Source organism: Aulonocara sp. 'chitande type north' Nkhata Bay, linkage group LG14, assembly GCF_057382095.1.
Source record: "Aulonocara sp. 'chitande type north' Nkhata Bay isolate Kocher_YH1m ecotype deep benthic linkage group LG14, A_spYH_male_GT1.1, whole genome shotgun sequence".
NCBI classification, from domain to species: domain Eukaryota; kingdom Metazoa; phylum Chordata; class Actinopteri; order Cichliformes; family Cichlidae; genus Aulonocara; species Aulonocara sp. 'chitande type north' Nkhata Bay.
The window spans coordinates 40,783,249-40,800,203 of NC_141357.1; the positions used below are offsets into that span (position 1 = coordinate 40,783,249).

The 16,955-nt window shown below is 47.8% G+C and overlaps 2 protein-coding genes across 4 annotated transcripts; both read right to left on the minus strand.

Annotated features, from left to right (window-relative positions):
• Positions 1 to 89: 89 nt before the first annotated feature.
• rnf168 (ring finger protein 168) lies at positions 90 to 6,052 on the minus strand. The gene is made up of 8 exons (XM_086262634.1): positions 5,743 to 6,052; positions 5,298 to 5,486; positions 4,640 to 4,838; positions 4,319 to 4,389; positions 2,906 to 3,061; positions 2,648 to 2,733; positions 1,455 to 1,524; positions 90 to 1,383 (listed from the first exon to the last, which is right to left on the minus strand). The coding sequence occupies exons 2-8, from the start codon at positions 5,442 to 5,444 to the stop codon at positions 814 to 816; spliced, it is 1,299 nt and encodes a 432-aa protein (XP_086118760.1). The 5' UTR covers positions 5,445 to 5,486; positions 5,743 to 6,052; the 3' UTR covers positions 90 to 813.
• A 2,393-nt stretch (positions 6,053 to 8,445) lies between these two features.
• On the minus strand, positions 8,446 to 16,890 carry LOC147315346 (uncharacterized). 3 transcript variants are annotated; one of them, XM_086262643.1, is made up of 6 exons: positions 14,624 to 16,890; positions 13,377 to 13,563; positions 13,004 to 13,287; positions 12,847 to 12,916; positions 11,833 to 12,598; positions 8,447 to 11,174 (listed from the first exon to the last, which is right to left on the minus strand). In XM_086262643.1, exons 1-6 carry the CDS (start codon positions 14,669 to 14,671, stop codon positions 10,379 to 10,381), a joined length of 2,151 nt encoding a protein of 716 aa, XP_086118769.1. In that variant the 5' UTR covers positions 14,672 to 16,890; the 3' UTR covers positions 8,447 to 10,378. The 3 variants fall into 3 exon arrangements, with proteins under 3 accessions (XP_086118766.1, XP_086118769.1, XP_086118767.1); XM_086262641.1 differs by having other exon boundaries at positions 14,561 to 16,890; XM_086262640.1 differs by lacking the exon at positions 14,624 to 16,890 and having other exon boundaries at positions 8,446 to 11,174; positions 13,377 to 14,463.
• Between the last annotated feature and the right edge of the window lie 65 nt (positions 16,891 to 16,955).

Consider the following 16,955-nt stretch of genomic DNA (forward strand, 5'->3'; position numbering starts at 1 on the left):
TGATGTCATAGAGAGGCTCCACTGATGCTCCTTTGGGCAAAATAGTGAATGGGGAGTTGCTCGTTCGTTAGTGTCAGAAAACAGGAAACGATGATGGTGATGGTTTATTTCTCAGAAAAACAAATGACAAACAGGTTGACACGGCAGCCTCTTTAACCCCTCCCACTGTATGGCGTGGCCATGTGCCGCTTAAACAGGTGAGTGCTGCATTCAGGTGACCCTGGGACAAATAGAAACTCCCACTTTCAACATTCAAACCATAAAAATGTAGATGTAGCGTCACATGACCCACTGCAGTCAGCATGCAGCGTATCCCACAATTCCTCACATTCTATCATGTGACACCAGTGACATCAGCAACAACACTAAGGAGACACATTCACACACCACCTGACCAATCATCAACACGTTAACCAGACGTGGACGGGCTCTGGGCGGAGTCACAGAAGCTGGGGCTGGAAATATAATGGTGAGTCGGTGTCATCTGGCAAATGGGTAAAAATAACCTGACGGCACTGAGTCCTCGCCAGCGCTTCCACCAGTGAGAAAGAAGCATTCCAGCTAAATGACGTGCAGAGGCATGAAGTCATCCTCCAGCAGAACTTTTCAAAGTAAAACACATGAACTCTGTTCACGATTCCCCAGTGGACGGTCGCCGTGTGCTCACCATGACGACTCACAGGTAAGAGGCAGCGGCATGTCCACAAACTTCTGGTCTTCTGTGTTTTAAAGTAACAACAGCGCTCAGGTTGACAGCTCAATTTATTCATGCTCCTGCAGGAAGGGGGGGAGGAGGAGCAGGCAGAGGACACCTCAGCTGCTGAAGAACATCTCAGTCAAAAGACTCTGTTTGCTCCCCTTCCCTGAGCAGGAGGAGGAGGCAGAGGGCTTGGCGGTACAGTTCTTTGGCGTTCTCCTGCAGGGTCTTCCTGGCATGATGGAAGCGCAGCCCTCCTCTTCCTCGGCTCGTCGGTGTGGGCGGAGCTGGTAGGCGTCTGTGGAACCTTTGCTTCTGTCAGTGGCACGCCGTTTCTCCTCCTGGTCGAGCTGCTTCTGTAGGATGAAAGCGAGCCGTCTGTCCTCCTCCTCCTGCCTCCTCCTCTCCTGTAGCTCCTGTTCAGCCGCCTCCAGCAAGGAGAAGGAAGAGGAGCCAAGGAAATGGGCAGAGACTCGCTTGGTGTCTGCTGTCACCTCCTCTGTGGCCTCCAGCTCCGAGCTCTTCCTCTTCACTGATGAACATCCTCCGTCTCTGATTGCCTTACTCCCTGGTTGATGCTTGGCCACCTCCTCGGGTGGGCGGAGCTCAGTCTCAGGCCCATAATAATCCAGCTGAGGTGGTCTTTGTTCTGCCGGTAGCGCTGCCTCTGAAACAAGGATGTTCTCCTGAAACAGAAAGGCTGTTGTAATTTGGTGTTATATAAATAACACTGAATTGAACAGAAGTTCAAACTCACCTTGTTGGACACAAGGCTGGAAGCAGAGCTACAGGTGGAGCTGGGCGGAGCCACTCGGGGGCACAGGAACCTGAAACAACAAATAGAGATGTGTGAGGTCATACAGATGGCGTTCCCGACACAGTGAGTCGTTTGTCCACGTTTGAGGAGGCACTTCCTGCTCAGCGATTTTAATTTCAGTTTGACGTCACATACTTTCAAGATGGCGCTGAAGCGACGGCGGCCTTTTGTCTATTCCAAGTCAAAGCCGCTGGCACTAAATACAAAGGCACAGACCGGCATGTGGCACAGCATACCGGCCAAGCTACAGAGGCCACGAGACGGGAGCGAAGCTGAAAGTGAGGAAAGCAGATCACCGGAGGCGATTCGAACCATCAATCCCGACAGAGACAGTGGGCGACTTGAACTCGCTACAGAACAAGATTGACAAACTCTCTGCTCAGAACAACCATCCGATCTACCGTGACTGCAGCTGCCTATGAGGAAATACACACAGCAAGACTGCAGACACAACACCCCGAAGCCTTCATTATTATATGTGGAGACCCTAACCATGTCACACTGGACTGTTTGTGGTCCCACACGGAGAAACAGGACAACTGGCCTACTGTATGCTAATGTGAGACATGCATACAAAGCCACCCTCTCCCCCCACTAGGGAAGCCAGACCAGTGAGAACAAGCTGTCGCTGAATGTGGACAAAACCAAGGAGACTTCAGGAAGACTCGCTCCACCCACACACCACTCAGCATCCACGGTTCCACAGTAGAGACTGTTAACAGCACCAAGTTCCTGGGAGTACACATCTCAGATGACCTCACCTGCACCCCTAACACCAAGTTAAAGTTCAAGGTTCTTTATTTGTCACATGCATAGTTATACAAGTATAACACACAGTGAAATGTAGCCTGACACGCTCCTCGACATGTGCAAAGAAATGGGGGGGGGGGGGGGGGGGGGGGGGGTGTAGAGGAAGAACATATATATACACACACACACACACACATATATATACACACACACACACACACACACACACACATACATACATATATAGGGGGGGGGAAATAGGATCTCTGCTATATACTGTACTGTATATAGCAGAGATGACAAAGTTTACTTTGACACACTCCAGGTCATGTGACTCTAACCAGTCTTTCTCAATGACCTTGATCTTTAAAACGGTCGCTTACTTCTCGATGTGTCCCACAGAGGCCGCCTTCTTCTTCTTCAGTGGTGTCACAGCAACATGACCCCTGTCCTCGAGAGGAGGAGGGTTCTGCCGAGGAGGGAAAGAGAGGGTGATAAATTTCCTCAGAGAAAGAATCTACCAACTGATCACTGGTTAACAAGCCGAGACGCTTCAGTTTCTGATTTTTAATCAAATATTGGGGATTTTCTGTGAGGCATCTGTATCTATAAGCCTCTCCCAGTGTGGACCAACCACTGACCAGCTGATCACTGAGCAGTCTGGCCAGCCGCTCGTCTTCGTCCCTCCTCTTCCTCTCATCCCGCAGCAGCTGCTCTTCCTCAGCCAGCAGCCTCTGGATGTACTCCTCACTGGCCTTCCTCTCCTCCTCCTGCAGCTCCCGCTTCTCCTCGGTCAGCTGGGAGAGGACAGACACACCTGAGATTTACCTGAATGACCAAAGTCTGTTCATCAGGAGGTCCGATGCGGACTGACCCTTACACCCATCAGTATCTAATCGGCATCCTCTTTGGGTCAGATGACACACAAACCACAGGCCATCATCACAACAGATGTCGTGCACATTATAAGGAAATTCCAGGACCTTTTCAGACCTTTAGGCCGAGACAGAGTGAGAGCACAGACATGTGAAAGTCAGTGACGCACACACAGGAGAATGTGGATTCTTATTACACAAATGTGTTTAACCCACTGGAGGGTGCTACTGCAGGCTGAGAGCTTCAGTCACAGGTGAGAATAACTACAAATGTGTTATGGCCACGCCCACCAATGGCTGAGCGGTCAGCTTTCACTCAACAACAGCATTTATGGTGAACGATCGTTTCTTAAGTTGCTAAATTTAATTTTGTTTTTCCTCATTTGAACCAAGATTTGAAGTATTTAAGTTTTATTAGTTTTATCAGTGATTTAGATCATTTATTAGAGATTGTAAAGTAAAAGTACACATTAGCATAAACTCATAAACAAAGGTACACAATGACACATCTTAATAACTTATATTATTACCAAGGATGAACATTATGAGCAGCCTGTGAATAAGACGTCTGACCACATAAGCTGACACCGCAAAAACACAACAGCAGCAGCGATGATGCTGGCAGGGTTTAACGTGGAGGCGGAGTCTGTTTATACCACCAAGCGTAAAGAGGCAGAGCCTTACTGAGACTGAAGGCAGATATCCTATCACATGTGGAAGCAAACAGGGGTGAATCTAAAGGGGGGCATGGGGTGTATTGCAGCTGCAGCCCTACTCACAGCTGCTACGAAACACATTTAAAAAAAAAATAATTGTAAAAGTAGAACAGTCACAGGGTTTTATCTCCTCGCCATCAAACCTGTAGCCCCTCATCAGCGTCCCCTGCAGCCCTGCACAGCAGCAACGCGCCCACTTCGCCAGCTCTGACCCGGCTCATCAGCAGTAATTATTCGTCTCTTCACTTCCTACAGTTCCCTAAATATTTACTGATCAGCTTTGGCCCACATTAGAGCAGCCTTGACGTCACAATGCCTGTAAACAGCCAGGTGTGCCGTATTAGTGGTTTTACATTCATTTCTATGGGGTCCAAATTAAGTCCCTGGGGTTCTTGTGTAACACTGAGGCTTCTGCACATCCTCACACATCCAGAGCAAAAGACTGTGTGTGTCTTGAACTCACTTTGGTGATCTGGTCCTCATACTCTTGCCTCAGCTCTCCAGGTTCACTAACTCTGCGGAAACACACCAATGCTGCCCATGCGCGCGTACACACACACACACACACACACACACACACACACACACACACACACAGTGGGTTCAACATCACATTGACCTATAAGAAAGCAGCTCTGCATAGTTCACATTTCAGAGTAATCCTTTTTCTGAGCTTCCGTCAAACATGCTGTTTGCCCCTCACCCTTTACAAAAGCAGTACCTTTTCTGATTGGCTGCCCCTCACAAACTGCAGTTTTGAGCCAAAGATTTGTGTCCGCGTTACCTGAGTGGGGGTCCTCGGCCTCACCCTGCCCGCTGAGGTGATGCTCGCACTGTCGGGGGAAGCAGGTTTGGATCCGCCTCCACAGTGTCTCGTTCACTAGCGTGTTGTTCCTGCTGTGTAACCTAGCCCAGGTGGAAACCCTCTTCCTGCACATGGGACAGCACAGCGTGGCTTTATCCACCGACTCCAGGAAACACACCTGCACAGGTACACACACAGTCAGGCCCAGTTCTGCCGGAGCGCCCTGAGGAGAAGTCATATGACTGTAATGTGTGAGGTCAGGCTGAAGGTGCTGGCATCCAGCAGACCTTTGACCTCTGACATGAAGATCAGCTCAGGAGGCTAAACGCCATCAGTCCAGTCACTGATTGGCCATTTAATTGGCTGCTGTTGGCCTGTTCAGGTTAGAATGCAGGTGTGTGACTGGTGGAACTGAAGCAGAAGGAGCTGAAGCTCTCATCGGGTCAGTTATAATTCACTTTATTTAAAACCACGTCTTCAGTCACAGGAAATGAATAAGCCTGATGATGTCATTCAAGGACAAAACGGAAACACACACACAAAAAAGGTCCTGACTACTGCGACACACGCACGCACACCCCCTAACCTGTCTGTGCACACACCTGCGCTACACGCACTCATTGTGTGTGCGTGTTACCTTGCAGAAGGTGTGTGTGCAGGGCAGTGTGACGGGCTCCATGAAGACCTCGAGGCAGACGGGACACAGACAGTCTTCTTTGGACAGCGTAGTCTCCTGGCCCCGCCCCCCTACGTCCGAGCCCTCAACCTCTGACGCCGGAGACATCTTCCTCCTCCTCTTAGACGTTACAGCTCAGCAAGGAAGGACCTAAACAAAGAGGAACTCAGTGAGACAGGTAGTGCTGTACTTCCTCTCTCCAGGATTGAGCTGTCAAAGGAAACGTACTCGATTACTGCTCAATACTCCCCCCCTGTGGCAGCTAGAGCCCGCTGCTGACCTCTGACCCCAAGGTCCGCGAGCCAGTAAACAATCCATTCCTACAACAGCACCTAACGGGGTCAAAGTTAAGCTAGCTAAGGTGTCTGTGTTTCGGAAGTATGCCGTCACGATTACTTGGACTCACCTGAGCAGCCGGGCCGTTTAAAGCTTCCGTTGACGCTGACGTTAGCTTCGTGTTATGTCCGAACTAGCAGCGGTTCGTTGGCGGATTAAACCGCGGAAAAAACAGCGCCAAACTTATTTTTTCACCCCGGAAACAAACGGGGCTCATGGGAAACTGCCACGCTTTACCTGAAACCAACGGCTGCACGAAGACTGTCTGAGTTTGCCGGAGTTTAACCGACTTTACTGCAGCTAACCAGCTAGCACTGAACACCCGCGTGAACAGGCTGTTGCCACAATGCGCATGCGCTTTGGACCAAACAATTTTCCCTCCCTCTCTCGTCGCTTTAGTCTTCTTCTTCTTCGTGGATTAACCCAATTCTCACGGAGCGCCCCCTGCTGTTCACAGCTCTACAAGCTCAGCGGTTTACTGTAAATAACGTACACAAACCAGAGATACCGCAGCGAACCCATAATAGAATAGCCTTTTTTGTCATTGTACATGTATTTCAAGTGTGGGTGCTCCACACCGACTGTGCATGGAATAAAAATATAATAAGTAAGACATCAGTAATTAATTACAGACAAGAGGAGTGTTTGTTTACAGTTTGAATGGCCCAGGTGAATAAGCTGTTTGTGAGTCTGCAGGTGTGGGACCAGACTGACCTGAGTGCCGTCAGGTGGTGAGCAGGGTGCGAGGGGTCAGCTGTGATGGACCTGGCGATGGTCCCAAGGGGTATCAGAGGGCAGCCATTAATTGTTTTGGGCAGTCTTTAGTACTAAAACCACACAAGTATTGCAGTTAATGTATGATACTTAAGATGTTAAGTAGTAAATCTACTCCCACCACTGCTGTAAAGACGAGTTGCTGAAATGCAGGAGCCAGTCAGGCTTTCTGTCTGGGTCTATGGCTGGTTAATGAGCTCGGAGTGGAAGATTGCTGCCGCTCCTCCTCAGCCTGTGTTTCGAGGATTCTGACAGTTAGAATGACTCAGTGGTGTTGATTAAATGACACAAACATGACCATCCTGCCCTCTGTAAGGTAGAATATTCTTTAATAATAATAATAATAATGGAGTGGATTTATATAGCGCTTTTCAAGGCACCCAAAGCGCTTTACACTATTCATTCACTCTCACATTCATACACTGGTGGAGGCAGCTACAGTTGTAGCCACAGCTGCCCTGGGGCAGACTGACAGAAGCGAGGCTGCCATATCGCGCCATCGGCCCCTCTGGCCAACACCTTTTTACTCCATCATCATTGAATCTGTCCTTACTTTCTCTGTTACCACCTGGTAGTGATGGCTCGCTTGAAGCTGACGCTCCGGTGCGTGTGTCACTGTGTCGAAGCTTGATTCGTTTGCCCAGAGTCACGTGATCGGTGAAGTCCGAAGCTTCATTTAGAGCGTGACTGCTTCGGTGTCTGATTCAATGGTTCATAAGGAAGCGAATCATTCGCGGGATTTGTGGAGTGTTTGATGGTGACAGATAGCGAACCACTGATATTTCTACTGAGAGATTTGGAGCCAGCGAGGAATAGAGGAGGTTCTGTTGTGTGGGAGTATTTTGAGTTGATTTTGGTCGATCGGGTGGGTTTTCCAGCTTTGTGTTCTGGCTGTTTGCTTTTGTTTTGTGCGTGTTTATTATATCTGACAACGGGAAAAACTCAAAATGTCAAAAATCCGTTTTTCATAATATAAATATCATCAAATAACTTTAGAAAAACTTCCATTTGACTCGTTACATTTAATATTAAAAAATATATATTTTTATTGTTTAATTAATCTTAAAATGTTAGTCTGCCAAATGTGCAGCAATTTAATTTATTTATTCTCTTTAGCTGATAGTTTGTGTGGTAGACTGTATAACTGCATCTCTACCAGTTTCTCTGTACTCCAGCCTCCTCTGTGCCATGTGAAGGGATTTTCCTTAATGCAGAAGAAATTATCTCCACGAAAAGGAGATCGGCCATCGCACAGTGGAACTAATTTTCTTCTTAAATAAAAATGAAAAAGGGCTACCTTTTAAATGCATCATGTTTTTAATTCGCAAGTTCATAAGCATTTTCCATTTCACAATCAGTTCTACCCCCAGGTCAGAAATATGTCTGGGAAAATTTCCCTAATATAATATTATTGATAAATACACCCATCTTGCGATTAATTTCATAAGTGCATGGAGGCAGGACCTCACAGCAGAAGCATACTCCATAATGTGTTGTACATTATTACATGTATATTATATGTAACGTGGTATTTTTCAATTATCGTATTTACCAACATCAAGAAGTGAAAAGCAAAGAAAGACCACGCCATGGTGCATGTTCAAGGTTCAAGGTTCTTTATTTGTCACATGCATAGTTATACAAGTATAACACACAGTGAAATGTAGCCTGACACGCTCCTCGACATGTGCAAAGAAATTGGGGGGGGGGGGGGGGGGGGGTGTAGAGGAAAAACATTATATATATATATACACACATATAGTATATACACTGGGTGAATGTGCAGTAGTAGCAGCAAGCAGGTGAATTCTGTACATTAATATGAATAGACATCTGACTATTTTACAGGATAGACAATATAAACTTAAAATTAAAGGAATTGAAATGTACATTGTTCCTTGGTTTAGTGTCTGGAAGAGTCCTGTCTCAGTCAATTATAGACGATGTGAGAGGGCGGGTGTGTGTGTTTAAACAAGGAGAGTTTACTGGTCATAATTATTTATTAAACAAATAAACCACATTTTTTTAACCCCCCAAAATAGACGTTCAAAGCAACACAGCGGCGGCCCAATATCAGACAGAACTCCACTCTGTCGAGTGGGCAATCATAATGAAGCAGTTGGTTTTATTTTGTGGATTCAAGCTGCGCTTCATATTTTTGGCCACCAGATGTCACCAGAGAGGACTGTGTTGAAAAGCTTCGAGTAATGAACCGTTTTTCAATACAAGCTTCAGAAAGCTTCATTTGGCCATCACTACCACCTGGTAAGCTGCTGTCTCTGCCAAGGACCAAAGCAGAGTGAAGCCGCTCCTCCGAGAAGACGATTGGCTGCAATCCCTACAACACCTGAACAGGAAACTGAGGCTACAGTTCCCAGACTCACCAAAATTGGACCACAAAATGAAAAAATGTTTTCCGATCTGATCATGATTTCTGCAGCAAAATTTAAATGTTTGGTGTAAAGATGAAAGCATGGATCCACCCTGCCTGCGCCAGTGCTCAGACTGCTGCTGATGTGATGGTATAGGGCAGATTTCCAGTACCAGCTGAACATCATTGAACTCCACAGCCTACCTGAGTGTTATTGCTGACCACGTCTGTGGGTTTATGACCACAGTATATCATTTTCTGATGCTGCTTTCAGCACGATCACACAGCTCATCTCAAACTGGTTTTTTGAATATGACAGTGAGGTCAGTGCACTCAGCCTCCACAGCCACAGTCCTGTGATTGTTCAGCACTCTAACAGGTTCTAAATGCAGTCTCCATAGCACGTTCTTCTATTTCATCTTCAGATATGTTGAAATGTAGGTACTAACTGCTGCAGACATGTCCACACTGTCTCCCCTTTATTTATTTTCAGCGTCTGCATCCTGTCAGCTGATCATTACCTATAAACATTAAATCAAAAGGTCAAATCTGAGCTTCATCATTTGTCTCACACTACTGAGCTTCATCTGAAAATGAAAGCTAGATAAATGTCTGATTAAAGCTGGTCTCTCTTCTGATGTTTGTAGATCAACATCACGTTCATGGATTTAAATGGGAGCTCCGCTCTTTACTTACCTGTTGCTATAGAGAATCGTTGCATAAGAGCTGCACTGATATTAATCACGTATGTGCTTAATATCAGTGCAGCTGTCTGATTTGAACCTACTTCCTGGATGAAGACTCTGCTCGTACACTCAATGTGACTTCAACTAATCACATGTAATTTTTAGCTTTAGCTACATAAGTCTGCACGTTGAATTTAATGGACAAAATGTATTTGATTGGTAGACATTACCTTTGACACATTGCAGCTGCCTTTTAATCTGAATTATTACTTCACGTTCATCGAGGGCAGAAAAATCATTTTGAAGCTGGAGCAGCACATCCAATAAAAGCTCGTCAGTCAAAGGAGTTTTATTCTACACACTGAAACACAGCAAAGTCATTTTTTCACAGATGAAACAGAAACTAAATGTTTATTAGAGCTGCTTTCATCTGATTCCTCTTCTGTCACTGACTGAGGTCAAGGTCTGTTTGATTTTGGCAGCGGAATTTAAATCACCACGACCAGGTGAGACGCCAGGTGAGAGTCAAAGTCCATTTAGAAGAGTTGTCATTTTACCTCCTAAGGCTGGAGATGCTGTCAGGGCCCAGCTACTCTTTACCTTTGTTTTAGATTTCAACCCGAGACATGCGGGGGCATCAGGGGAGTGTGCGAGGTGGTTTTGCAGCAGAGATCAAACATTTTCTGTGTCGCTGACTTTAACAGGGGATAAAAAAAACAGAAACGCCAAAGGAACAAACCAGCCAATCAATGCCGGCTTCAAGAGGTGGATGGACACACTCCCTAAACACAATTTGATGTTGATGTGCCGGACACAGTCGCGGGGGGTGGACTCAGCGGGAATTGTCTGGGTTTTCCCGCTGGCCTGTTTCTGTGTCACTGTGCCGTGAATTCGTGCGTCCATGGGAACGCGTCCGTCTGCTTCCTGTGCTTGCTGGCAGAATCGCGCGAGTCGTGCTCGCTGTCTCCACAGCGGTGTTTCTTGAGCTGGCGTGAGTCGGAGAAGCCCCGCCCACAGCGTTCGCACGAGTACAGCTTGACACCGGTGTGGATCTGCATGTGAGACTTCAGCTGGTTGGACTGGCGGAACTTCCGGCCACACACAGCGCACTCGTACGGCTTCTCGCCGGTGTGCACCAGCAGGTGGCGGTGGTAGTTCTGAGGCGTCCTGAACTCTTTGCCGCAGTGCTCGCAGCGGTGAGGTTTGACACCTGTGTGCAGAAGCTCGTGCTGCTTCAGCTGCGATGCCAGCAGGAAGCCTTTGTGACAGACAGCGCAGACGTGTGGCCGGTCGCCGCTGTGCTGCCTCAGGTGGTACAGGTACAGGTGACGCAGGTGGAAGGCTTTCCCACATGTGTCGCAGGTGAACTCTTTGTTTTGGGCGTGGCTCTTCTCGTGCGTGCGCAGCGAGCTGCTGCTGCTGAAGCTCTTTGGACAGACTTTACAACTGAACGGTTTGACTCCGGTGGACCGCCGCCTGCCCGCCTCCCCGCCGGACTTTCCCCGATCGCCACCGCTGCCGTGAACCAGCTGCTGGTGCTTCTGCAGCTGGCAGTTGTAGAAGAACGTCTTTCCGCACAGGTCGCACATGAACGGCTTTGCCACGCCGTGAACAAGCATGTGAGTCTTCAGAGCCCAGGTCCCCGTGAAGCCTTCGCCACACTGATCACACCTGAGGAAGGAAGGACAGGTGAGGAAGGGTCAGAGGTTAAAGAAGACGCAACTCACAGAAATCAACACGATCTTGATGTTTTGAGTGATCAGCACACAACACAAAGCAGTGTTCACCGAGTGCGCAGGGCCGTCTGTAGTGCTGTAGGGCTTTTACTGTGCAGTGTTAATCACTGCGAAGTTGGCCCATATAAATAAACCTGAACTGAACCGAATGAACAGGAAAGCTGACGCTGGTATTTCTCGTGTCTGCCTGCAGCGCCGTGCCGCGCTCTGTTGGCGGTTCACTGGTGGATGTCAGCAAACAACCCCCCTCTGCTTCATGTTTGACGTTACATTGAAGCACTCATAAAATCCACGATCACCTTATTTAATCAGTTCACCTGCAGTCGCATAAGTCTAGTCTTCCTGCTAAGGACCGCGCTGATGCTGTTCACCTGTACACCTCACTCAGGTGCGTTAAGAGACACAGGCGAGCGTTTCGCCCGAGGGTCAGAGTGCGCCCTGGAGCAGCGCGTGTATGTGACCCTGGATCGTTCAGGTGTGTTTTTTTGTCAGATGTTGTGTGTTGAGCCAATAAAAAGCAGAGATTTCTGTCAAATACCGAAACAGACTCGCTGAGACCCAGAAAATATACGTTATCGTTCGGGGCCTCGTACCTGAAGGGCTTCTCCCCGCTGTGTAGCCTCAGGTGTCTCTGGAAGTTGTATTTGAGGCCGAAGCTCAGGCCACAGGTGGGACAAGTAAAGGGTTTCTCTCCCGAGTGGACCACACGGTGCTGCAGCAGCCCCATCCGGCACTTGAATGCCTTGTCGCACTTGTCGCACTTGTACGGGCGTTCCTCGGAGTGCGACCTTTTGTGCACGCGCAGGTTGCTGGCGGTGGAGAAGCTCTTGGCGCAGGTCTGGCAGGAGTACGGCCGTGCCCCGGTGTGCACGGTCTGGTGCTCCCGCAGGCTCTTCTTGCGCGTAAAGCTCTTTCCGCAGACGTCGCACATGAAGGGCTTGACTTTGGCGTGCGACACCTCGTGGTATCGCAGTGCCCCACTGGAGGTAAAGGTGCGGTCACATGCGTAGCACTTGAGTGGCGTTTTCTCAAGCCGGTGACAGGCCTGGTGCGCTCGAAGCTGACGTGGCAGCCTGAACTTCCTGTCGCATTGGTCACAGCGCAACAGCTTGTCTGGGTCGCTCTCCTGCGCCTCGCGGAGACGGTGGGCGAGCAGGTGGCGCTGCAGCGTCTGCGCTTTGTAGAAACCTTTGTCGCAGGAGCTGCAGGGGAACGGCTTCAGGTGGCACGCGGCGTGCTTCAGCAGCTGGTGCTTCTGATGGAAGCCTTTGTCACACAGCTCGCAGAAAAACCTCTTCTCCTTGTACAGCTCCCTCCTCCGCCTCCTCTCCTGCTCCTTCTGCTGCTCCTCGCTCACACCTGAACAGTAAGACAGACAGGAAGTCAGAGACGCTGCAGGTTTGACAAACAGAAGCGACTGATTAATGGACCATCAGCTGTTCTGAAGGACGACATCATCAAGATCCTCACGTACTAGGTCTTGAATAATCAGGCCCCATCTCATCTTAATGTAGCGTATCACGCCATTAGAGCACATCGCTCTCACACCACAGGCTCACCTGTGGTTCGCACAGTATTTAAAAGTAGATGGGAGGCAGAGCTCTCACCTGTCGGACCCCCGGGCACCTGCTGATCATCATGTTTCTGTTCTGCAGGTTCAGACTTCGTCTCTGCTGCCTGGAAAACGCAATGGTATTATTGGTCACCACATACAGAACCATCAACCAGTCAATCAACCAGTTTGAAGCAGCTGTCATCACTCACAGCGTCACACTGCTCTTCATGGGTTTCATCACCTGGAAGCTCAGCGGCCGGCTGATCCTCACAGTCAGGAAGTGATGTCACATCTGCAGGCTGGATCATATCACGTGACACCTGAGGATCTGCAGAGAAGTGCGTCATGTCCAAAACACTCACAGCACCATTCTGCAGTGCGGTCAGATTGTTTTGGCCTGTGACTGGTGCGTGCACCGGCGGGCTGAGGATGACCACAGCCACAGCAGCAGTGGCAGCAGCTGATTGGACATCCAGAGACAGGGTGGGTGCATCTGCAGGAGAAACCAAATGAGTTTCCTGTGAGACTTTAACCCGGGCTTTTGAGCTGAATGACTGTTCGACCTTTGACCCTGGGTCTCACCTGCCGGGCTGAACTTCACCGCCGATTTGGCCATCCTCGAAGCGCCGGGTGTGTTTTCGAGGCAACTCAGTTCTGCCCTGAGAGCTTCATTTTCCACCTCTACGCTTGCATACAGCTCCCTGAAGACTCTGCAGATTTTACGGACTGCCTCTCTGGCCACGCCCCCCAGCACGATGGACAGGTGAGCCTGCAGCACAGACGCATGGGTGACATGATAGATGCACAGGTGGAACAGGTAAAACATCTGATCTGAGGACCCGAGCGTAACTGATTTCTGATTACGCAACCTGTAGACAGGCCCCGCCCACATCCACCTGAGGAGTTCACCCTCAAGTCACAACATGCTGACTCTCTTGGAGACTGACTGATGCTCACAGCGAGTTTTCTCCATGACATGCAGCATGTTTTCAGTGCGAATGCCTGACTGACTGTTGGCCTGTGGCACGAACACCGACAGTGCTGAGACAAACACCGAAACCATCCAGCCTGACTTGGAACCGCTTCACCGAGGACGCCGTTTCCACAGCTCTTCACAATCACCTGCACGCTCAGTCATGTGACGATGTCATTCACAGATTTTCTCTGCTTTTATTTATCTTTTTATTCCGTGGACAGTTGGTGCATGCACAATGACAACAAAAGGCATTTCCAGGCCTTCCTAAACACAGGTTCCCCCCAAAGCTGTGCGCTGAGCCCAGTGACTGCAGCCCCAGCTGTTTACAGATGGCACCGTGATGCTTGGCCTCATTTCTAATGAGGGTGGTTAGCGAGGCTGCACCTTTAAGGTTTAGGTGCTGCTGTTTTCTCCTCTGTTGATGCTGGTTAACCATAAGCTTCTGTTTAGGTTAAGTAGAGGATGATGACGTCATACCACCTGCGGCAGGTGAAGATGAGGCTGCGAACAGATCTGTTTACGTAAACTTTGGTCATGCGAGCAGTTACAGCTAAACCATGCGCGCGCACCACACTTCTGGACAAACCTGAAGGCATGCGCACTTCAGAGCTGCATATACCTGGGTCAAAGATCAAACACCTGCCTCCAGGCGTCTCCTGCGTGTCAGTGGGCGGGGCCAAAACGTGTTGTTTTTTTTTTACCTTTCATCCCTTCTGTAGCATGTTTTTAACGCGAAACCGGAAGTGACGGCGGATTTTGCTCTCACATAATCTTCACCTGAGCTCCTCACCTGGCCGTGCTCCGCTCGCGCGCCCTCCCTCCCCAACTCGTGCACAGCGCTCCCCACGGCTACCTCCATGATCAGCTCCACCTGCGAAGAGAACGTGCTCAGGGCTGCCATGTTGTCTTTGTCCCATGCCGGTCCGCGCGCACACGTTTTCGGAGGACGAACCGACCGAGGAGGGTTCGGGTCAGCCGGCCCGGGTCAGAGGTCAGACGAATACGCTCTCCGCGGGATGATTCCTCGCTCTCTTTGCTACCAACATGGCGGTCTGACGCGATGGTTACTTCCGGGTCAGAAGGCGAATCTCTCTTCTTCTCCTTCGTGGTAGGACCGCCACCTGCTGGAGGAAAGGTGAAGCGCTCAACAAATTAACTGAGCGTGCGCACCCAGAGCGTCTGCGGAGACGTCACCAGAAAAATGAGAAAATGAAAAAAAAAATCATTTCCAATTCATCCTGACATAAAAGACGTACATTTTAAAACGTCAGGTGGAATTTATCCAAAAAACGATGTTATCATACTTTTTTTGTTTTGTTTTGGTTTGTTGTTTTTCCATAACTTGTGTATCTGCAAATATACACATTCTGTATTTTTCATATGAAAGAAACTATACTGTGGTGGGGCTTGCTAATTTCTTGTTTTTGATTTATGTATGTTATGTTTTGTTTTACTTCATATGTTTATATGTTTCATATGTTGTTTGTTTAATTTAAGACAAAAAAAAAAAATTAAATGAATGAGAGGTAAAACTTGAGGGGGTAGGGACAAATAAGTAAATACTTCAGCCTACTCCTTTTCAAACAAATAATGGAATGATATTTTGTAATGATTGTGAAGGCACATGTTTGAAATGTTTGAAATAAAAATGAACTGAACTGAAATGTATTTATGAACATCAGTCCAACAATGATTAAAGAAACATGTCCACAAGGTTGAGCCTGAAAGATTATAAAAAAGAAAAAACTGTTACAGTGTAACAAAGGTCAACACAAAGTGCGAAGAGAAAAAGTCCTTTACTGTATGTCAAAAGAAGAAAAGTAGAAAGAGCAGTCGGGAGTTTTTCATTCAGCCATCTTTTCATACACAGTTAAGCTTCACAGCATCTACATTTATGGATAAAAAGATATCCCTCATAACAGCACTGTCCTGAAAACAGAATGCAGATTTTATTGTCAATAACTATCCCGACGATTGAGTCGCCCTGGACTGCATGCAGCGCCACGTGCCGTTCCAAAAAGCTTGAACCCATTCACAGTGAAAAAACACGTGATGCAGGCTTTCAGTGTCGTTTTCACAGAATACACATGTATTCAGATTAAATTTCAATCTTATAAAAATCGTATTTATTATTTTGATGTTTACTTTTTTTACTTTAGGTGAAAGGGGAAGAGAAATATATTTTCTTTGTATAACCCTAATCTTCTCGTTCTTAAATTCTTTAAGAATATAACAGGGTTAGGACAAAATAGCTCTGATCGCCTTGTTTGTGTCACAAAAGTCAATTCCTGCTCTGCGGAGCTGTGTCAGTCCAGAGGAGACCTTAGAGAGCACAATATCTTCTTTATCTTTGATCTCAAAGGGACACTTTTATAGTTCCGTCAGCGTATCTGATGTTGAACTTCTTACAGGTAACAAGTCACATCCTCCTCATCTGTAAAATGGATCTCCATTCATCCACAGACTATTTACCCAGTCGATGTACCTGTTGTTGTACTGTGAGGAGTAAAGTTATGTTTGTATATTCATTTCCATTAAAGAGGCACCTGCTTATGGAAATCTGAGAGTTTAACTGGTAATGAGCTGCAGTCTAAATCACAGTGAAGCGAAATGAGTGAATGTGGCAAATGCTGAAAAACAAAACCTGTCTCCCCATTGGTCAGTCCAAAATGTGACATCCTGATGTGTCGCTCAACCCTGAATGTTTAATGAGCCGAACAACATTTTTAAGTTTAACATAGGAGTTAAGTACCGAAAAACCTAGGACTAGCTCAGTGACAGGTGACGTTTAATAGAGCTCTATTGGCCCAGTAATAATTTTTTTGAACAAAATTGTTCATCTGTCATCACCTCAGATCGTCTCCAACCGTTTCCCAGCTCGCCTCGCTTGTTCAGTGTGAGGCCACAGCCTCCTCCCAGTCCTCCCACAGCAGCACGTCTGCAAAGTGGAACCTACCGCTCTTACCGACAGCTGAGTCGACGCTAAATCTCTTCTTTCACATGTCTCCAGAATAATGATATGTTTCTGTGCAACACATCCATAGCTTCCTCCATCTTTGCCCCCATATCAGGTAAATGGCCTGCATTTGTATAGCGCTTTTCTAGTCCCTAAGGACCCCAAAGCGCTTCACACTACATTCAGTCATTCACACACACACATTCACACACTGGTGATGGCAAGCTAC